The sequence below is a fragment of the Ostrinia furnacalis genome, unplaced genomic scaffold, assembly GCF_004193835.3.
Source record: "Ostrinia furnacalis isolate ACB-3 unplaced genomic scaffold, ASM419383v2 OfSCF1130, whole genome shotgun sequence".
Taxonomy (NCBI): Eukaryota; Metazoa; Arthropoda; class Insecta; order Lepidoptera; family Crambidae; genus Ostrinia; species Ostrinia furnacalis.
This window is the reverse complement of record NW_021131369.1, coordinates 262127-285512: the sequence shown is the minus strand read 5'-3', so window position 1 is coordinate 285512 and position 23386 is coordinate 262127. Positions and strand designations below refer to the sequence as shown.

The 23386-nt window shown below is 37.7% G+C and overlaps 4 protein-coding genes across 4 annotated transcripts; 1 reads left to right on the top strand and 3 right to left on the bottom strand.

The window, feature by feature from the left end:
- Positions 1-689: 689 nt before the first annotated feature.
- On the bottom strand, positions 690-4844 carry LOC114351323 (myeloid differentiation primary response protein MyD88). The gene is made up of 5 exons (XM_028302491.1): positions 4529-4844; positions 3949-4166; positions 2399-2595; positions 1681-1846; positions 690-868 (listed from the first exon to the last, which is right to left on the bottom strand). The coding sequence occupies exons 1-5, from the start codon at positions 4660-4662 to the stop codon at positions 705-707; spliced, it is 879 nt and encodes a 292-aa protein (XP_028158292.1). The 5' UTR covers positions 4663-4844; the 3' UTR covers positions 690-704.
- A 523-nt stretch (positions 4845-5367) lies between these two features.
- LOC114351336 (uncharacterized) lies at positions 5368-9914 on the bottom strand. The gene is made up of 4 exons (XM_028302508.1): positions 9766-9914; positions 9157-9268; positions 6737-9036; positions 5368-6341 (listed from the first exon to the last, which is right to left on the bottom strand). Exons 2-4 carry the CDS (start codon positions 9242-9244, stop codon positions 5466-5468), a joined length of 3264 nt encoding a protein of 1087 aa, XP_028158309.1. The 5' UTR covers positions 9245-9268; positions 9766-9914; the 3' UTR covers positions 5368-5465.
- A 349-nt stretch (positions 9915-10263) lies between these two features.
- On the top strand, positions 10264-12699 carry LOC114351330 (uncharacterized). Its single transcript, XM_028302501.1, has 3 exons — positions 10264-10527; positions 11702-11764; positions 12214-12699. The coding sequence occupies exons 1-3, from the start codon at positions 10336-10338 to the stop codon at positions 12406-12408; spliced, it is 450 nt and encodes a 149-aa protein (XP_028158302.1). The 5' UTR covers positions 10264-10335; the 3' UTR covers positions 12409-12699.
- Positions 12700-12965: 266 nt separating this feature from the next.
- On the bottom strand, positions 12966-14966 carry LOC114351331 (uncharacterized). The gene is made up of 2 exons (XM_028302502.1): positions 14645-14966; positions 12966-13405 (listed from the first exon to the last, which is right to left on the bottom strand). Exons 1-2 carry the CDS (start codon positions 14891-14893, stop codon positions 13211-13213), a joined length of 444 nt encoding a protein of 147 aa, XP_028158303.1. The 5' UTR covers positions 14894-14966; the 3' UTR covers positions 12966-13210.
- Positions 14967-23386: the final 8420 nt, after the last annotated feature.

Genomic DNA, 23386 nt, shown 5'->3' with positions numbered 1-23386 from the left:
CTATTTTTGTTTTCACCCACCAGAATGGGTGATAATGGGTAAAAACCGGGTTTTTACCCAAATCACCCAGTTTAAACCCAATCGGGTGAAATGGGTTTTTACCCACTACCCATCTCTAGTTGGTAGTAGCAGGCCTGTTCATCTCCGCGAGTTTACATCGAAAACAAAACACGATGGCGCCCACCTACAGGATACTATTCGACAAGGCCTCACATACGAGCGAACATTGACTCACGCAAGCGTATTCTTGTGTATGATGGAAGAAAATAAAGAAAATGGTGTACTAAATACTGTGCAGTATTTAACTGCCTAAATAATAATAAAAACACAGAATGTACTTTTTTAAGTTGCCTCAAGACACTGAGAATAAAAACACAGAATGTACTTTTTTAAGTTGCCTCAAGACACTGAGAGGTAAATAAGTAGTTAATATTATTCATGATAATTCATGCTAAATCATGTATTTCCTCCGCCATTTTCCGCAGTTTGGCACCTCACGTCACATCATTTTACCGAAGTCAGCCCTATAGTACTTATTATTATTCTGAGTAGTTAGTAGGCTAGGTGACGATCTGGTGAAGGTCGCAGGAGGTGCCTGGATGGTGGCGGCGCAGGACCGATCTTTGTGGAAATCCTTGGGGGAGGCCTTTATCCAGCAGTGGACGTGATTCGGCTGAAACAAACGAACGAAAGGCTAGTAACTCTTACCCGGGCAGTTTAATCTTGCCAAGGGTTTGGCCGAGCTTCTCCCAGAAGTCGTAGGGCGCCCACTCGTCCGGCTTGTACACCAGCCGGTGGTAGTACATCAGGTGATGCGGCAGCGTGCACTTGCGGTAGATAATCGGGATTATGTTGCGCTTGTTCGACTCTGTATTAAAACAAAATGTCAATTAAAGACAAACCATGGGACTTCGTGCATCACGTCACAATAGAAACCGCAAGATTGCAGAAACATCACATGAGAGCCAATTCGAGTTTTACTGTTAGTCACAGTGACGTCAATGAGGGTTTTCGCGTATGAAAAATCCGCCAGATGGCAATACGTAGACAGGAGGTCCAAATGCTGCATGATTGGTTATTTTTGACATGACATTGACAGATATGTCAAAATCCACCAATAATGCAGCATTTGGACCTCCCGTCTACGTATTGCCATCTGGCGGATTTTTCATTCGGGAAATCCCTTATTAAAGACAAACCATGAGACTTGGTGTATCACGTCACAATAGAAACCGCAAGATCGCAGAAACATCACATGAGAGCCAATTCGAGTTTTACTATTAGTCACAGTGACGTCAATTGACGTCATAGAACTTAATGCGGTTTTAAATGCTGTTTTGTTTATATTCGTGACCTCACTGTGATACTTGAGACTTCAAAGCTTGAGAATTGATTTCTTCAGTGATGCAAAGAAGTACGTAAAAACCTTGTGTATTAATTTATTTAAGGATAACACTCCATAGGACATAATATAAGCGATTATCACACTGCGCCGCGCTCCGTCGCGGTACGCGGGACGACAGATTTAATCATTGTATGCAAGTACCTGTTTGTATAGAAAACACGCGCGGCACAACACACTGACAACGCGCTCGCGCGCGGGATTTTTTATATGAAATCACGCGGACCGCGGTGTAGTGTGATAACCCGCCATAGAGCTAAGTAATAATAGAGACTAACCAATGCCGACAGCCTGCGCGTAGTCCGAGTAGAAGCTATTGGCCGGACTGACGAGGAAGTCCGGCGAGTAGACCAGGATGATCCGGTAGCAGCGCTCCGAGATCAGCTGCGCGACCGGCGCGTACTGCGTGCCGTAGCCCACGTCGATGTCGTATTCGGTGCATAGCTGCGGAATCACAATGACCAATTGCATTATTTTTGACATTCATAAGTGCCAAAATACTGGTCAAAAGTCTTTGGCTGATTTGAATGCGCATCAGTGCATGGCCAGGCTAAACACGCGGGCACGGCGTGTTGTTTTTTTATGCAAAACAAGGCAGGTATTTGACCGCAATCGCACCTGGTCACAAGTGAGATGCACATGGTACATATCTGATCTATAAGTGCCTATTTTTATATTTTCACTCTCGCCTTGAAAAGGCCCAATATACACTTTCATATGTACTCAAACATGAAATTTTATTCGAGGGACCATCCATAGTGGCGTACGCACGCGTTTCATATGTTTGGTACAACGAGCCGCGCCTATGCAGTCTGGCCAGTGTTAGGTGTTGCCTAATTCATTCATATTGACAAGGATAAAGGATAGCAAAATATGTTCAATGTACATTCTAGTAAGAATACATAGAGCAGGTGATTCTAGTTAGCTAAGATTTGAGGCAGTCATTTTCACAGTGTGAGTTCTTATCATTTTGTAGAACACAAGAAAGTTTTTTACCTTATATCCTAAAGCTTTCATCCGAGATAGAAGCTCTCGAACAAACTCCCAGTCCTTTTGGGCGAAAAGCACATATGCATGGTAGTAATGAGGAAATCCGTCTCTTCTATCATCGTATGTGATGATCATGCCATCATTCTTATTCCCATTGATTTTTGAAATTTCATTGCCAAACATAGACTGATCAATTGGTGTTGCTGAAAAATTAAAAATAAAATGAATACAGATTATTATCAATGTTACATTAAGAGCGTTTACGTCTAGCGTGGCATGTCAAGTTTAGGTAATTTCGATGCTATTTTTATTCACACTAAAATAATTGTGACTGTGTGCGTTTTCTCACGCTCTATAGTCAAACCAAAATACTTTGATCCACCACCGTAAAAGTGTGCCAGGCTGTCAAGTGACAGCTCAAGGAAAGTATAAAATCTTCAATCTTCCAACACCGACTCCATAATTATAAATCATGGTATACATTAGTCCTAATAAATAATAAATACATAAATTCTTTATAAAATAGTAAATTATCAAAGGTTTTTTACTATTTTGAGAATATTTTATACAGCCTATGTTCAGCAGAAAAAAATTGAATTTTAATGGTGAGAGATTTTTTCAAATCGGTTCTATTCAAAACAAACTTTTCCTGTTAACTATTCTTTTTTTATCCGGAAAATGCATAACATTTCATACCCACCAGCTGCGGGGGCAGCTAGTGGGTTATGTGGGGTTCTCAGATAACTATTTGCCCAAGGATCTATGCTATAGGATATAAATGTTTGTTAAATCGTTTTCACAGTATTTTTATACAAATTTCAGCTTGTAAACTGACGCTAAAGTGGAAATTTACAAAACCTGTGTGGACTTATCTTGATAGAATTCTTAAATACTGAACTAATCGCAATATTTTCTCAATTAACTATTTAGACGACGAAATTGCCTAACTATTTATGCCTATAACATATTTGTAATATTACTGGTTAATGATTGTAACGAGTTGAAAAAATACTGTTTTTGCGCCAAACGGCGTAAACGCTCTTAAGTAATAATTAAGTATTCTAATCATTCATGTGCAGCTTGTCAAATAATAAAAGAGCAGAGGGCAAATGATAATGATGACAAAGATTTCTTAAATTTTTTACTTATTAAATATTATATTGTAATCAATCAATTCTATGAATTAAGCAATAAAATTGATAACCCTTTATCCTGTTTGAAATTAATCACAGCATTGATACATTATTTTCATTATTTGGTTAAATATTTACAATAAATATATTTCTCTACATAAAAATATTTAAAGTATAAGTACAGCCAAAATAAACAATTAACTTAAAAAAAATACATTAGAAAAACTGTGACAGATAAAAAAATATCAACAAAGTTTAAACAATCAGTGTAAACAATCAATCAAAAAAATGCTATCTTGATCTACACATATAAATTTTACTAATTAATCTAATACTAAGGATTCAAATCTGATAAACAAAATAATTAATGTTTATGTTGTGTTAGATACAATTATTTATCATATTTATAAATTTTATGCTTACCAATAAGCCTACCAAGATTTGCAAGTTCAACAATATCATCGTATATATCATATCTGTCTAGCTGTGTCAGATAATCAAGTAAGGTTTCCAGTGTGGCTGTACCGTCCCCCCTCTGCATCCAAATGTCCAGGAGTCTGCTAGTCTTGTCGGGACTCTCACTTATACTACTCGCTAACTCTGATGATATTTGTAACAAAAACGCTAAACCTCTCCAGTCCCTAAAAATAATTATATTAATTATCATTTAAGTTATTAACCTTATAATTTTAAGTTACAATTGAAGTTAATTCTGACGGTAATAATGTTATACTTAATTGGTTAGTGTAAAATTATTCTGAAAGTGAAAAATATAATTTTTCAGAAAGTAGTCATCATTGCCATAAGGGTTGTAAACTTGTAGTGAACTTTGATGCTATTTTCAAGCAAGGAGATTGGTATAATTCAAATACAACATTTAAAATTGGGATCATTGTATATTTTCAACTAATTTAGAGACATGATTTGATTGAACAATCGGGTGTCGAGTGCAAGTTCATCATGACCTTGCTCTCTTTTTATGAAATACCATGGTAATATTTACCTGGGTAATTTATTAGGGCCATCAGTCGTTATTACACGTCTTGTATTCAACAAATTCGATACCAGTGTCCTGAATTCATAGCTCAGCGACGACAAGGGTATTGAGACATCTAAATCCTGCTCCATGGGTTCCATCGCTCACTATGATTAGTCTGGTGGAATTTAGAACATAGATTTCTGGAGTGTTGGCTCCAAAATTTCCCTAGAAATCTATTAACGTTTCATTTCCTTGTAATTATTACATTTGACCACAATGTAACAAAAAAACACAAACTCGACGAAGATCCGAGAACTTGATTGATAAACACCACCACAGATAAAAATATTTTGCATTGACTGACATCTGTCAACTGGTAGTAGTGACGCCAGTTTTCACAGTAGGAATACTAGGCGTATCACTTGAATTTAAAAAAATAGGAATTTAATACATGAAGGTTTGTTTCTTTGTCTACGACGGAAGCGGAAGGGATCAAGACTAGATTCGGCCTCCCCCTCGTGGGCACGCGGAGGACATGTTGACATAGCTGCACCTAGTAGAGAGTGCAGTGGGTCTAGACAAAGTGCAAATTATAATCGCAAACCAGTCGAAAAGTGGTCGAAAAGCCCCTTTTTTGTATGGAGTTTTGACGGATTCGATTTTAGATTCGATCAAAAAGTGCGTTTTGTCTAAGGGGGCTGGAACTACAGACACGTGCTATTGCTTTCCAGAATTCTAGATTATCTATCTTTCTGCACGCCTCCATTATCGCAGGAAGCTCCGCGGCCTATTTGCTATGCCTGTTCTCTTTTTTTTTAATTTATGTATCTATCAATAAAACAAAAAAGTGTTTTAAACCACATTCTTAAAAACATTTAACGTAAATACAGGACATAGACACGCACCGTACAATTTCACTTCATTTACTTAACACGGCATATTTTTAAACATCACAACACACTTAGAAAAACATTCGGGGGCGGAACATCATCGGGGGCTCGCCGTAACTTGATTTATCTTTCCCGAGAAGGGTCCTCACGATCAAATTCCGAGGAGAGAAAGGATTCCTCTTGTAGAACAACTTTTTCAGCATCGCGTTTCTCATTTTAATGTCTCCTTCAGCTAGTTGTTTCTGAGTCTTATAGGAGAACGTTGGTGGGTTGTCAAGTTGGTTCACCTTGGCCTGTAAGTTCTTCCAATTGAAAAGAGGGGGACGATTGTTATTTTTATTACTATCCTTAGCCGTTTGGGTGGTTCCGGTCCTTTGCTGATCATGTTTCTGTGTGACTGGGTACGTAGGCCCTTGCACTTTCTTGGAGAACTTTTTGAAGAATGTCATCTTCCTTTCGCTCTGCGTTCCTATACTTTTTACCTCTATCTCTTTTAGACACAATGGGACTTGGGGTTGGTTATGAGTATGGTGTTGATGTCCCTCATAAGGATGTGGGTAAGGAGGAGCTGAAGGGCGATGATGTTTAGACGCATAATTGGCAGCAGCTTCCCGTTGGTGTTGCAGTTCTTGAGCGTGGTAATGATGGTCATATGAAGCTTGCATTGGATTTACATGATTAAGGTGATCTGGGCAGCCAGCATGGCAGCCGTAAGAGTGAGGGAACTCTGGCGGTGGTGGGTAGTGAGTGCTTGGCTGTGGTGGTCTATTGTAGTAGTCCTGCTGATGCACCATATAGTTGAGAACTTCTTGGCGGAAAGGTGGCTTTTTGGCATTCACTTCGACTTCCATAGTGCTCTCGCTCTCGCTTAGTTCTTCTATAACATCCTTTTTCTTTTTGAATAGGCCAAAAGATCGCAACACCTTTGCAAATCTGTTCTTCTTTGGCTGAAAATAAAAAACATTTTTTTTTCTATTTTGCAATTATTTAAACAATTTAGGCTAGTTTAGGCAGTTATTTCTAAATGCAGAACAGGCAAATGTATTACCCAACTAATATTATAAATGCGAAAGTAACTCTGTCTGTCTGTCTGTCTGTCTGTCTGTCTGTTACGCTTTCCCGCTTAAACCTCGCAACCGATTTTGATGAAATTTGGCATAGAGATAGTTTGAGTCCCGGGAAAGAACATAGGATAGTTTTTATCCCGGTTTTTGAAACAGGGACGCGCGCGATAAAGTTTTTCTGTGACAGACAAAATTCCACGCGGGCGAAGCCGCGGGCGGAAAGCTAGTTAGTGTATAAAATATCAATTTTATCTATTCTGCAATAAAATTATATTTACCTTTTTAACCGTATTGGATTCACTGCTAAATTCTGACTCGGATCCTGTCGCAGTCGCTTCAAGACTGAGCCTCTCAAGGATGGTATCTGAGTAACTAGGGTTAGTCCGACTATATGAAGTATCTGACAAAAACCTGGAGCCTATGGCCTCACAACTTTTGGAATAGCACTTAATCTTCCGAGTTTCAACTTGGGCATCGTGTTTGGAAAGTTTTGAACTTCCACCAACACTCCGTGATGTTAGCATTTTGGTGTCGTTAGTTTTTGCTGGCTCAATGCCAGACTTCTCGCGGATATCCTTCCGTCGACTGCTAGTTGGGCTTTGGGTGACGAATTTATAAATCTCTTTGATCAGCTCGTCGGTCTCATTGTTCTTGATATTATTAGCAGATTCCTTTGGTGATTGGGAATTCTTAGGAAAATCGTCTTCTTTAGCATTATTCGTGCACGATGCGCAAGTGTAACTTGGACTGGGCATAATATAACCGTTTTGTACGCAATTCATTGGGCATACGGGAAGCACAGGATAGCAACATGGACTTGCAAATGGAGGCATAAAAGGAGATGGAATGCTACATTGTGGCATACTGTAGTTGTTTACGCTGTGGCCACTGTTCGGCATCATTGTTGCATTCAATTTGGCACTATCCTGACGAAATTCATTAAGGCATTTATCACCAGTTTTAGTTATATCGGAATTATCACATTGCGATACAGTTGTTTCCTTTTTTATTTCTTGAAGGAAACACTGAAGAATGTCTTTGATTTCGCTTAAGGCTTTGTCTGTTTTATCCGTTGATGAATCAGTTTCTTGGGTTTTGTTAAATGCGCTATCATTCGTCATGTTGATTGCCTCGGTATTATAAATTGGTGATTGCAGACTACTCATTGTACCTGCATCTTGCTGAATATGGTTATCATTGGGGTGATTTTTGGATGATTTACATTTTTGTTTACCTTTATGAGTATCTACCACTTCTGATGATTCGTTAGTTACGTAATGATCAGATTGATCTGGATTTTTCTTAGACCTTTTAAGTGAACAATTTCTTTGTTTTTTGTATAATATGTAATCTTCAAATTCATCGAAATATTGGGCTTTTAAATTTAAACGTGGCCTTTGTGTTCGAGGAGACGGCGGAACTTCTTTATAATATCCATAAGGTGTCATGGATTCAGCTGTAAACTTTCTTCTTGACTTAGGACTCGATTTTTCTTTTACAGGTACAATATCGTATTGTGTAGAATCATTGTAAATATCTGTATGTTTTCGATTATGCCTATGACGTGTGTTTCGTTTGGAACTATAAAGGCGGGTGTCGCATATGCTATGCATATCGTTGAGTTCATGTTCGTTCTCATATCTAGATTTTTTATGGCCATCAATACAGCAAGAACATAATTCTGAACCTTCCTGAATGTTTTCGCGGAGCGAAAATTCCTGGTCCCGACAAACAGGTGCTGAAAACTGACTTATCTCTGATTCTCGGTGGCCAAACATTTTCATAGGTCTGTACTGTCGTTTAATAATATCTGCAATGAATTCCTGGTCTAAGTCTCTAGTTGCATTTCTCTTCGGTTTGTTTCTGTGTCGCCCTTCATGATGGTCATAATATGCCCTGTCAGGATTATTGCGTCTAATCGAATCTTTGTGTTTCCTGACCTTTGTTTCTACGGGAACAGGTTGGACGTATTCTTCGACATAGTCTTCCTCGTAACAACGTTCAGCATCCCGGGAGTTCTTACGTTGACCAGACCGAGGGTCAATGAGGGAATGATAGCTCGTAGAATAGGACGACACAAAATTTTCATATACCGAACGTGTCTTGCGTTTCCGTAGGTTGGGATTGCTGTCATCCTTTGTGTTTAATCTGTTGTCTAGTTTGCTCTTTTTTTTCTTTATTTTTGGTTCTCTATAATAACCTTGAGCTGCCATGTCATCGGCAACTTTTACGTCTTTGCCTTTGGAGTCATGATAAACTTTGCCAAAAGAGTCGCTGTCATCAGACTTTCTGTAATGGCTTTCGGATGTTTTATACAATAGTTTAGTTTCAGCCCCGTGACCGTGTTTGGTGGATGATATTTCAGTTTGTTCTTTCAACGAAGAGAGTTCATGTCGGTCGGCGGCGGACACCAGTGTCTCCGAGTCTTTCCTGGAGCTGCTCTCGAGGCAGACTAAATCGCGGCAATGCTTGTTCACTTCGCTGAGCTGCTGCTCTATGCCCACTATCTTGTGCTTTAAATCTGAGACATTTATCGCTATACTGGAATTTATTTTGATGTCAGGCTGTGACGAACTACCTGCAATTGGAAAATTTTCATGTCATCTGTCAATAAAACTATGAGAAGAAAAAAACAAACGATTGTTTTTTATTGATAGATATGATCAGAAGTAACAAATACGCAAAGTGGGTGTATTACCTAAAGCCCGTCGCAAGAAATCCTTTATGGCCCGGTACCGTCGCTTGGTGCGGGGCGAGATGCGGCGGCGCGGGGTGCGGAGGGTCATTACCAGTCCTCAGCCCAGCGACGCCTGCGCATGCATTGGAAGTTTAATGCTGCTTTTACACTATGCGGAAATTAGCCGAGTCAAGTCAAAAAAACAGAGGAGTGGGGATGAAATTCATTCATTATTCATCCCCACTCCACTGTATTTTTGACTTGACTTGGCTAATTTCCGCGCAGTGTAAACGCAGCATAAGCACTGACAAGTATACTATGATTGCGTCACACACTTAAAGCCAAAGGACGTCGTTATGCTGTTGAATGAGTTTTGATGTTTGATTGATGAAAATTGGAGGTTTGAATCAATCAGATTCAGATCATTAATGCAGAGTGATTCTGTGCTTCAGTAGGCATGAAACATAATTTTCAGAAAATACCTACTGTTTCATAGATTTATTAATGAGATGAGAAGTCGACGACAGAAGTAAATACTCTTACTTCTACGATTATGTAGGCCCTACTTTTATCGATACTACATATGCAAGGTAAAAAATACTTATGCAGTTAGGATCATCTGAGATTTACCTTTATTCTGTACCGAAAGTTTACCCGTAATGTAAATGTGATCCATCGTACGAAAACATTTCCATATTTTTACTTCCGTCTGAAAAATTACCAAGACAGTTGCGCTTAAAGTTAATTTTATTTTAATTAAAATAGTAAAATATAACAAACGTTTGACTTTTGAATTTCATTTGACTTTTGTCGCTTTTTTTATTTTACGTAAAATTTTAGTTTTCATTGCCCGCCAGTATTTTTATTTATTACAACTTTTTAAGTGATAACCATTTTATATTTTAATATACCTAGTATTTTCAATAAATGATAATTTTATAACAAAACGTAGTAAGACGGACGATTTCATTAACTAGAATTACAAATCAAATTTGTATTACAACCTCGTTAATATTTTTCAAACACCACTGTATTAATTAATAATTATGCCAAAAAAACCAATCTATTGACAGTCAGTGACAGAGAAAAAGAAAATTGAGAAAACAGTTTTGGTAACATGAGACATGAGAAGCATATGAGAAGAATTAAATTTTAAATAATACGTTACTTGTATGTAAACTACAAGTGACGTATTAGAAAATGTTTTCAAAATTAGTACGGGCATCTGTGAAGCAGTTATGGCGCGTCCCACCCAGGCCGGTCGCCCAGGCGATCGCGCCGGTGCGGCAATACTCCGACATTATGCCTCCCACTCAGTACGATATCCCCATCCCAAAGAAGCTGCAGATCGGCCACGTCCTGAAGGAGTACTGGGAGACCATCCCTCTGTTCTTAACCCTTAATTTGGCAGACTCATTATTTATCAAAAAATAAAAATACATCGTCGGATTTATGTTCTTAGGGTTATTTATAGGTCAGAAAAAAATATATAAAAAATCGGAACTTCACCAAATAGAAAAAAAACAATGTTCATCCCGATGAACACTGCCAAATATATGAAGAATTTTAACTGTTCATTGGGGTGAACATTGCCAATTTAGGGTAGCGGCATTAAATCAAAATAATTATTCATATAAAAAGTAAAATTTATATTATTAAACGCTTTTTGGTGCACAAAATAGTAAGAAATTAACTATTACCATACAATTTTGTTTGATCGTTGAGGTAAAACAATGTTTAATGTTTTTAAAGAAAAAATCATAATTTTTTGTTCATGTAACTTAATAGTGGACAAGTCGCACTAAATAATAAAAAAACAGATCCCACATTTATAAAATATATTCTTCAGGGTTTAAATAAAAAAGTAAAAATGATTTTAATCAAAAATATTATTTGGAACTACAAACTTTGAATCTACAAACAACCGCTAAATTAAAATATGTAATTATTTTGCATGAAAATTTAGAAAACAATTATGTCCACTTTTACCAGTAACAAAACATTATTCTGATATTACATTTCATGCAATATACAGTATTAAGCTGCCAACATCCCAAACAAAATAAAAAAATCCTCTAAATAAAGAAATTAGTCCACTGAAATAAAATTAAGCAAAAATAAACGGTTCATAGCCTATTTGACAATGTTCACTGGGATGAACAATCAAAGATTATTAGTAATTTGGCAATGTTCACTGGGATGAACACTCGACTTTGACCTGGTATAACATGGCTTATTTATTAAATGAGCATTGTAAATCAATCAAGTTATTAAGCATGAACACTATGCAATACGTTAAAACCACTGTCATTACTCAATTATAATAAAAAACATGTAAAGCTTGAATAAACACCTTGACACTAAAGCCTGGTCTTCGCTATGGCCGGCATTTTGGCTAAAATTAACACTTTCAGACTGTGACTAGCACATAAAAATATTTTTCTACCAAAACTTAAGTATATTTTCTAGTGAAAAAAAAAACTTACCAAAAATTAAGACGTATGCACTCGGCATATTATTTTTTTCAATTGAATGTTCATCCCAGTGAACAAAATCAAATGAAGGGTTAACCACCTTCACCTCGATCGCGCTCGTGGTGGTAGCGATCATTTACGCCGCCAGGAATAAGGTGACTTCAGACTTGTTTAATATGTTTTTGTACACATTACCTAGCTCAATCTAAGCATATCTTTTTACCTTGAACTTTACGGGATTCTACACTGGTGCGTTCTGTGGTCTGCGGTGGGGCAAAGTGAGCGCAGCCCGCATCATGTATGAACAACTTATGAACAGCAGACCGTAGAATGCATCCAGTGCAGCAGTGTGGCAAATCCTTTAGTCCTGTTTTTTTGGTTAGGTAATAAAGATTATAGCTTCTCTTAACCTCTCCTATGCTTTGTCAAATATCTGTGCAACCTCTGTCAACTGCTTTGTCTCAGATCTAAGACAAGATTACTTTGGTCATTTTGAAACATCATTTGAAAACCGTAGCAGTTGGGGGTGCAGTTTTGCGCGGCTCAATAGCACGCCAAAGGTACAGAATAGTAACTATAATTAATATTTTTATTGATCTTGCAGGTGGACATAGTGTTCAGCACGCACAACCGCGAGAACATATCCCGTACCATGGACCTGCGGAACCCGTCCGTGCACAAGGTGATAACCATCAACCAGCGCTACGAGCCCTGGCCAGAGATGCAGGACGTGCTGGACAAGATGAAGATGGCGGAGAAACGCGCGCTTGTCCGCGCTCAGTCGTGCAATCACCCTTAGGAGAAACGCGCGCTCGTCCGCGCTCTGTCGTGCGGCCACCCGTAGGTGACGTCACTTCTGCAGCGCCGCACTTGGAGTGAAGACTAGTGATGACCATTTGGAAATCAGAAGAAGAATGGCAAAACCGCAGATGCTTCTTTATCAATATGAGAAGATCAGTGAATTCCAGCTGTTCCTAAGACCAGCATCACACTAGACTTCAAGAGCCAAGTGCCACAATAACGGACTTGAGAACTTCTGCTTCCTTTTGCCTGTACAAGTGAAATGCCCTATTGTAACGTTTATGTAACGTACCCCTTGATAAATTATTGTGAAGCTTTTTAATAAATTAATATTTTTTGCTTATTTATTTTTTTAATTACCGCGAAGCGAAACCGCAATAACTCCGTAGTGCCTGCTTCCTTCGTGTGCTAGCTCTTGGTGTGTGATCCCAGGATTACGTCGACCATGGATAGTTCGCTCTTTAATTTCTTAGATCTAATTTTTTCCTCGATCCAGCTATTCAAGTACATAGCAACAAAGCAATCAAACCAAAAAATCGGAAGATAGGTGTTTATTTGAAAAAATCGTCAATACAGCTACTTCACTTACAAGCACAAGTAGAACGAGACAACACAATCATTTTGGTTCACATTTTATGACTTACAAGTCATGGCAATTACCACGTTGCACTGTCCCAGATCATCACTTGGAGTAGTAACTTACACACGTGTTTTCATAAACCTCATTCCGAATTAATTTGAGATCTTCACAGCTGGCGACTGCAAAGATCTGTTGGTTTGAGTATTTTTGTTCCGTTGTGTTATGCGAAGCTGCAAGACTGCGCGCGCGCCAGCACTCGCCTCTCAGCCACGCGCATCTTGTCGAGGAGGTCGGCCATCTCCGGCCACGGCTCGTAGCGCTGGTTGATGAGCACTATCTTGTGGATGGACGGGTTGCGCAGGTCCATCGTGCGCGAGATGTTGTCGCGGTTGTGCGTGCTGAACACTACGTCCACCTGGAAAACAATAAAACACATTTTAAACTTTCGCGTTCCATTTCAACTAAAATAGTAAGTCACGGGTCTTAACACGACGTTTATTAATGAGTTAAAGTTCCAAAATACTGGACTGTCCTGTCGATGACATTGACAGTGGGGCGCCACCGTCAATACCGGATCGCTGGTTCAGATTTTTGCCATGTTGGAAACCATATAGTTGAACGATGGTAGCGCCCCCCTGTCATTGAGTTTGGTGGGACAGTTCAGCGTGGGTCATCTATACATTATGTACTCACGGCTTGACGTTTCGGCTGCGATGCTGCAGCCGTGGTCACAAGCAGACTGGCGGTTCGCAGCGTCGTCCGTTCGGGCGGGCTTGAAGACTCGCGAAAGTCAAGCCGTGAGTACATAATGTAACTCATTAATATACGTCGCGTTAAGACCCGTGACTTACTATTTTAATACTATACATTAACACGAGTAGATTTCCAGTTCTACAGCTATGGAGCAACGCCCGTTCACAGACATTATTATGACGATTGAACCAGCCATCTCTTCGCTCAACCATATTGTAAGGAATGTGACGACCCGCCTTACACCATAACCTCAGAGATCACGGACAAGCTGCAAAATTCAAATATTTGCTTATCAGGTGGTATCGCTATAATCACGTAAAAGACAAACGCGTTAGCAATGTTTTGTTTTCGTTTAATCTAATGTGATAAAATTAATGAAAGATTTCTTTTGACTCTTTCGTTTTTATAATTATCAGACCCACTGGTGTGGCGTGTAAATAGCCACACCAGGAATAAATTGCGGAGAAGAAAGATGATGCGGGGGTTGGTTGGTGACTCCAAACAACTCAAAAATACAGCTGCATAAAACGGAAACCACCAACCTGCGGATCAGGAGACGGAGACCAGGCTTCGAGGGTCGACCCGTCGATATTTCTTGCGGTTTACTTGCGGTTTTATTATTTCAATATATTCAGCGGACTTTTCACATTCGTGCAAAGACAACGAGTCTTTTTTTTAACTCCTGCGAAGGTGCTGTCCCCGAATCCGATAAACAGATTGGCGGGAAACCATCTCATGCAGCTCGATAATTTTGAGAGTTGGAGTCACCGAAGAAAAGGAAGATAAGAAATTCGGACATAGGCCCAACCACCCACGTTTCTTTAATATTAGATGATGACTTGCTCATGACAGCAATATCATCCACTATCACTTACAGAAAATACATAAATGCACTACCAACCTTGTGCCAGCAAGCCCAAATAATAGAGCCGAACAACAGGCTCATGGCGGCGCAAGTGGTGACGAACAGCGGGATAATCTCCCAGTGGACCTTCAGCGCGTAGCCCAGCTTCAGCCTGTTCGGGATGGGCACGTCGTACTGGTTGGGAGGCACCAGCTCCGAATACCTCCTTTTCCCCCTCATATTTAGCACCGCCAATTTCTTCCACTCCCCCAATTTCATAGTCGCTCGCAGCATTCTTGAAAGCATTTCGTAAATTTCTTAAAATTTTAGTAGGTAGGTTGAATCAAAATTTTACAATTCAAAACTTTTGCGATTATGTAATGACTGACGACTTTGACGTTCTTCACTTAAAACTTGATGACTTAAAAAATTTAGTCTATGTTTTAGAAGAAGTTTGCATGTATGTAGTTTATTATGGTTTTGTAAGGATGCCGCCTACGCCTAAGCCTTCGCCCTGAATTTTATAACTCCAAAATTAAAAAAAGTAGAGCCTAATTCAAACTCTACCTATAATGAAGAATGTTCACTAATTTTGTTTTTTAGCTTTCTGTATTCTCTGTTAAAAATAAAAAATACACGTGAAAGAATTATTTCGATACGTTAATTAGTTTCCAAGATATTGAATTTTAAAAGTGCGGGCGGCGGCCGGCCCGCCATTTTATGTAGTGTCCGACCGAATATTGATTTTCAGCCGAAAACGGAAACGAAAACGAAGCTTCGGCTGCAGTCTCATTTTCGGCCGAAAACGAAAACGAAAACGAAAATGACCTTCAACTCTCAAATTTCAATCTAAAATTATGTACAAACTTTGAAAACCGTTAATGTTTTGACCAAAAACATAATGACGTTTGACAGTTGATTTTGATAAGGATTGATTAAAGAAAACCGGCCTTAAAACACAAAAAAAAAATTATGAATTCTTAGTAGAATATTATTTTCGGTGTATAATGAAATATTGGGAAGTAAAGAAGAAATAAAGGATGTCCAGTGGGAATTTTTCAAAAATGAATACAAATAAATTAATGATTTTTTATTATTTATTACTTATGCAAACTGGAGTTTAACAATGCGGATTTAATTTTTTATAGGCAATGTCTTTTAAATGATGACCCTTACATTCGCAACTATGCGAGAGCAAATCGCGCTAATAATTTTCCTGCAACTTCAAGGCGGATATTTTCTTACAGAACCTGAATAAATCCCTTAAACTGCGGATGTCTGGCTACCCAGTCGACGGTTTATTTAAGGATTGTTTGCTGTAAACTTTTGACTTGAGATATCCCCACAAGAAAAAGTCGCATGGTGTGAGATCTGGTGACCGAGGCAGCTAGGGTATGTCCCTGTACTTGCTGATCATTTATTTGAAAAAAAAAAAAAAAAGTCCTCAGTGTCTCCATCGAGATACTCTCCGTGTGTGGTGAGACACCTTCTTGCTGAAATAGAGTTACGTAGTTGACCGGGATGCAGTTGCAGTTGTGGTATCAGACATTCATCGATCATTCGACAATACATTTCAAATACTTCTTATTGTTCAACTGCGAACGCTCTGTAGGCTCCCGACCAGACTCATGGCGTATTTCAAATCCGCATTAGACTCTATTTTGAAACAATTAAACTTTGGTTTTATTTGTATTCAATTTTGAACTTGGAAAATTCTCGCTGGACACTGTTCATAACGTAACCTCACTTCACAACTTCCAAAGAGTGTGACAATACCGCGTCCGTTCAAGTCTGATTGGAACCATGAGTGCACCAGATTCACTCCCGAAGATATCGGAACGATAAACGTCACCATCTTATTCACGTATTTCTGATATTCGGTTTGGCCGAAGCTTCGGCTGGTTTTTGGCCGAAAACGAAAATATGGCCGAATGTCCATTTTTGGGCCGAAAATGGCCGAAAACGAAAACGAAAACGAATATTCGGTCGGTCACTAATTTTATGCGCGTGACGTCATATTACAACGACTGGCTCATATTTGTATGGGTGGAATCTTGCAAACTGAATTAAGACCCACTTCCAGGCAACCGATTAAGCTGAAATTTCGCAAACACATGTGATTTGGATGACCATGCAGTATTATGATGACATGGAGCTGATCTGATGATGGAGCTGGAAGGTGGCCATAGGAACTCTATAATAAAACGACTTGAATGCATCGAGTTTGGGCTCGTTCGTTTTGTATTGATGAGTATTTTAATTCTTTATAGTAATCGGGGTCTAATGATGGAGCTGGAAGATAATTCGCAATAAAACGACACAATCGCATCAAGTTTGGGTTTGGTTCAATTTTAATTTCTGTGATGGGTCTGGGTGTTAATATGTATAATAAGTTTGTATTTCTCGGGAGCTTGAGCGATTGGAAAAACATTTTATGATCAGTTACTCTTAGTAGCGATTATTTAGAGCTTGGATAATAAATTATAGTTGTTGCAATTCACGAAACTTTGCATGTGGTTAATTACATTAATCAGTACACGCATCAATTTTGTTCAGTCTTTTTGTTTATTAATAAATAAAAATATCATACTAAAATTGCATACATATTTTTTTGTATTGGTCTGGGTGTTTTCTTTCCATAATTTATGTATAACGTATGTACGGGGCTCTGTATTGAAAATCACTATGAGCATCACACGCGGTTACCTGCCGCAGGCACCCGCTCTGAGCACTCATGGAAGTTTATGCAGAGGTCGCTAGAGTTTGACTTTGAGCTTTGTTTATAGTCATTACGAAGCAGATTTTGATGGGAAACTGCACTGTCTTGAATTCGAAAGGGTAATTTGACGGTGTTAGGGGAATTCTAGGAATAAATGCAGAGCCTCCTCATTGAAATTGAGACATTTCAATTTGAGATTTCACTTGACATTGATTGCAATCTGACATGGAGTTTTCAAACACTTGTAAAAATAAAAAGTAAATAAATCAAAAGCAGTAAGACTCCCAAAATAACTTTCTACCCCTTTTACACGTTTGTCATAAATTATAATATTAAGGAATTGTTAAGCAAAATTTCAAGTAGATTGAACCAAATAATCACTGTCCCATACAAACTTTGCCCCCTTATTTCACCCCCTTCATTTCTTGACCCCATTTCGGAAAATCGGATGCCTACGTCATACAAAGAACACACCTTCCAACTTTCAGGTCTCTACGATATCCGTCAGTCATTTAGGACTAAGCATTTTTATTAGTTGTCCAACACTCTATCGTTCCAGGTATGTCATTGACAGGATGGCGCTACTATCTTAATGGGTTATTTATTAGTCCCAACTTTATACCACTTGACATTTCAGAATCGTTTGACTTTAGATACCTAAGCCGAAGGGGTCGATTCGCACCCGTTCGATTGTGAAAACCAAACTAATATATTTACTGTAAGTAAATGCTAAATAGTAAATATTAGTTTGGATTGTGAATATCCTATCCTACTATAATATTATAAAGGCGAAAGTTCGGATGTCTGGATGTTTGTTACTCTTTTACGCAAAAACTACTGTACGGATTTTGTTGAAACTTTATAGTATTATTGTTTATAACCCAGATTAACATATAGGCTAACTTATGACGATATGTGAGAAATAAATTTCAATAAATAAATAAGACGTGTCTAAAAAGCGAACTCTACCTATCGTCATTGGTTAAAATCTACAGCGCTGGACAAACTACTGTATGACGTTCGTAAATATTCATTCGGGGGAAGCCGTGAAACGCCATCTATCAACATGATATCTAACGGGGGTAAAACGAGGTCCACGCGAACGAAGTCGCGGGCGACCGCTAGTTTATAATAGGTAGCTTTCCCTCCGCAACCTATTCCATGTATGTGTCTTTTATTGGTATTCCATGTATGTGTCTTTTATTTAACTGATTTCTGTTAGACATTTCATGTAAAATTTGTCCAGTTATAACTCCATTTACATCTGCATCTGTAAACAAGGGTTCATGTTCTCCAGCCCAGATGCCGAGTAAACAGAATCGTCTTTCAGTGACGTGCAGCTGCCTCTATATTTGACTATCTGACCTAATTTTTTATTATTTATTTGTATCAGTGTGCTCTTCTAATAAGTGTAAGACGATTGTATGTAGGTACTATTAATATGTAATTTTAACTCATTGGTTTTGTCTCATATTTAAGGAATTTACTATGTATCATGAGTAGAGTCTTCGTTTAAAAGGATGCGAACGAGTTAAATTTCAATAGGTAGACAAAATTGATAATTCTTAATTATCAAATATTTTAGCTTTCTCCAGTAACACTGATATTATTATACTGTGACTCATCAAAGTCATCATTGTCAAAAATATTGCCAAAAAACTGACACGCGTCCGTCCTCCGTAAGCGCCACCGCGCGACTGATTGAGATTGTCCAAGCCGTCATGGACGATTTTTTCCACATTTTTTAACATAGTAACTAAATAAGACGCAATATAAAAATTCCATCCGTTAAAAGCCCTCAAGTTATTTCTGAACTTTAGTTTAGTAAAAGATTTAGAATCTCAAATCGCTTATTTTAAAAATAAAACCATAATTAGAAAACGAATAGAGGTAACTTTGGGAATTTATTCTATCGAGTCAACTTCATCAAATCGTGTTTCCATCCGTTAATAGCCCTAGAAAATATCCTCAACTATGCCCAATAAAAATCTTAGCCTTTAATTTTACTGTTTAGTACCTCAAAAATGAAAAATGAAAACCTCATTTTCGCCATTTTCTCTGCTACCCGGCCTTAATCAATTCAAAGATTTATTTATTTCCAAAGATGGTACTTAAGTGGTCTTATAAATTGGCAAAATTATTTCCATGAGTAGGTACTTACACCAAGTTCCCTTTTCTCGATATTGAATATCGCTTAGCTGAAAGTAAATAATATCGCCAAAAAACTTTGCAAGATCGTATTACCTAGTTAAATATAGACTTGTCCTCATGCAAAAGGGCATTGCATTGAGTTCTAAGTATAGACTTGAAGGTTGTCTGGCGGAGATAGGTTTTAACGACCTTTAAGTAAACATAATCTTGTCTGAAAACGGTTGGAAGATATCATTCTTTAGTAGAAAGCTCATCGAATTGAAGTGTTGCAGCTTATGCAAAAAAGGATTTAGAATTCGAACGTATATGTAAATACTGGTAAACACCTACTTAAATGTATGACTAAGTCCATGGTTCATTTATTTTACTAGCTATGCCCGCGACTTCGCACGCGTGATGATCGTTTGAATAATATTTCCCGGTTTTGTGCTATCCAATCCCAACTAATATTATAAATGCGAAAGTAACTCTGTCTGTCTGTCTGTCTGTCTGTCTGTCTGTCTGTCTGTTACGCTTTCCCGCTTAAACCTCGCAACCGATTTTGATGAAATTTGGCATAGAGATAGTTTGAGTCCCGGGAAAGAACATAGGATAGTTTTTATCCCGGTTTTTGAAACAGGGACGCGCGCGATAAAGTTTTTCTGTGACAGACAAAATTCCACGCGGGCGAAGCCGCGGGCGGAAAGCTAGTACAAACATATTTCTTCAAATCGGACCACTAGTTCTCGAGATTAGTGCGTTCAAGCAAACAAACGAAACTCTACAGCTTTATAATATTAGTATAGATATTTTAATATTGCCTTGAGTGAGATAATTACTTCAACTTGTAGGTAACTATCTGTTCGCCGTTTGACGAAATTTTTTTTTAATGTTTAAATTTTGTCATATAGACAGGAATTAATCCTGTAGAGACAAGAATTTATACATTTTTATAAAAGCTGTTGATTCCTGTATATTTCGTTGGATTTTTTTTTTTGTTTTATTTTATAGTTAAATCAGTGCGTTTCTCTCACTGTTTATAAATTAATCACAAGTAATGTTATCGCTTTAGAATTGAAACTGAGTCTAAATATTATAATTGTGGAAAGCAAATTAAAATAAAAAATCCAAATAAAACACCCGAGTTCGTTTCCAATATTTTATTTTTAAATTAGTGGCAGTGAAGATGTGTCGGTCGCTCCCACGGAAGCGGTGACCGCGACTCGCGCGCCACAGTGCACCAACTCAACGTAACTTGTCTCTGGACGCCTCACTTGACCATGTCAAATGTGGCACAAAAACACACATTTTACACTCATCAGAAACCAATATTAATTTAGTGTTATTCCCAAAATCAAACCGAAATGTTTGATCAAAAATATGTATTAAATAAACTAGTTTAGCCTGCGTCCAGAGACATCATAAACTGATCAATATTAATACAAAACGATGTGCCGATTCATATTTCGTATAATAATTTATGAAGTAGGAATTCACGATGGTTTAGCACCGAACGCTTTATTGGCACACGATTACAAAATACATAATGTATTTCAAAAACAAACAATTATTCATATATTGTTATTAAATCCTCAATCTACCTACTTAAATAATCGTAAAAATTTACGAACTCAAGCTAGTTCCTTTATTATCTAATTATGAATAGAATTAAAATAATTGCGTAGTTAAATCATTACTTTATAGTAAAAAAATAACAGATGACCGATTTATAGAGTGTACTTTTAACCCATAGTCAACGTGTTTTAAAGCTGTAAAACTTTTGTTTATGAAATACATTACAAATGATACAAATACATACAAAACCGTTTGGCACGTAATATTAAAATGAAAACTGCGTCCTAAGTGCTATACACTGTATTGGTTATGATATTAACTAACATTCATAATTTACGTATTTGTTGATCGAGGGATGTCTGACGTTACTGTTTAAAAGGATTCGTCCAAAAACGAGATTCCAAAACGCGTGTCCCGTCGAAAAACTGCATCTTTACATCGTATTAGTTATCTAAACGTTATGTAGGTATGTATATTCAAATTACGTACCTACTCGGTACCATAACCCGTATCATATTGTCAAGGCAAAGTCGAGCAGTCGTTTCGTTACTTCAGCGCAAGTTCCTGATTCCTATCAATCTTTCAGTAGATTTGTAAATATTAAATTACCTATTTCATTAAATGCTCATACTGTTTTGAGTATACCGAGTCTTTTTTTTTACTATGGAACAATCGACGCTGATTTTAGTGAGCACTTTTAGATACTTTATTGCAGATTGCAGATATTTAAAGGAATTAAAAAATTAACGGAATCAGAACTCAGGCTGTCAACCTGCCGGTACAATCAGCAAAACGAACCACACAAAATGTTCGCATCGACTTACTTAACTGTCTGCACTGTACCAGTAGGACTGTTGAGGAAGTGTATGCGTCGTCTGAACTTGCTGACTGCGCAACAATATTATACTGTGTATACTGCGATTGAACAAATAAGTTAGCGATTGATATTGTACATAGCTAATAATATACTCTTCTTAATTTACGAGTATTGTTTGTGAAAGTTTTAGCAGAGTTTTCCGCTTTATTATTGCTATAATATTAAATTGAAATTTGAAATTACATTCCAATGAAAAAAGTCAGTAAAAACATAAATCTTTTCAGATATCGCACTGAAAAGTATCAAAGCTTGCACAGTATCAATCGCGTGAGTGTATTCAGTCAGTCGCCCGACACAATGCGGAAATAGCCGCGCGGCCACAAATCATTACTCGTACAATACCTCATTATCCTATACACATAAAAATATTAAAACGGAACGTTTTAACTAGATATAATATAATGTGCGTAACGAGTCGTAACATCATAGACTCACCTTTACCTGTACAAACGAATCGCGCTCAAATCGAAGGTAACACAACTACACGCTGCGCTGGCTGCGCACAGTGACTTCATCTCAGTACAACGCGACGGAACGTTACACTAACTTCAGTTATTATTAATATTTAGAATCTTCATTCTCGCCAGAAACATCGATATCAATTGAGCACCGAGAAAGTTGTAGAAACTTTAACACACATTATGCTGAAGTCACTTATGCGTTACGAAAACGAGAACAATTATAATCCTAATAAAATTCATTCTGCAGCCGTGTGTGTGCTAACGAACGACACACGGCCCGGGTCTACGAGGAGGGTGAAGGTCGCGAATCGTGGCAGTACAGTAAGCCACTTCGATCGAATAGTCCATTATTGTAACGCAACATTACAGCTAATTCCAATAGCGAGAATATTTAAAAACCAATTAATTTTATGACAAGTCACAATATCAAACCTTAAAAATAAATTTTATATAATTATGATGAATCAAAATATCAAAATGATCACCGGTCCATGAAAATGTACTTATAGAGTTCCATGCTGACTTTTTGTACTTATTAATAAATGTACCATACTATTTCACTTTACTTAGGTTAGCGTTAATCGATCCGATGAAATTAAATATGAGGTAGTATAGTTGAAAAGTTATTTTCATAGACCGGTTTGTATAAAGAACAGATAGATAACACACAAAAGACACTCAACACCAAAAGACTGCATGACACAATCGCTCACGACGCTGTGAACACGTCACCGAATAAACAAATGAACTGTACCTTACCACGAGTGCAGGTAATCACGTATTCAATAATAATAGTAATTACACCTTAAATAACTTTACAATTTATGAAACCCCCGCGGAGCTGTAAAACTTATTAAACTTCATTTATATCATACATTAGTGTGAATCGATCACGTATCTGTACTATACAAAAATTAAAAACATTATACAATAATACTACAATACCATAGAGCTAATAAATACAAGAATCAACTTACAACTACCAATACCCCAATTTTGGCACGATGACGTGATGCGGTGACGGTATATTCGTATTT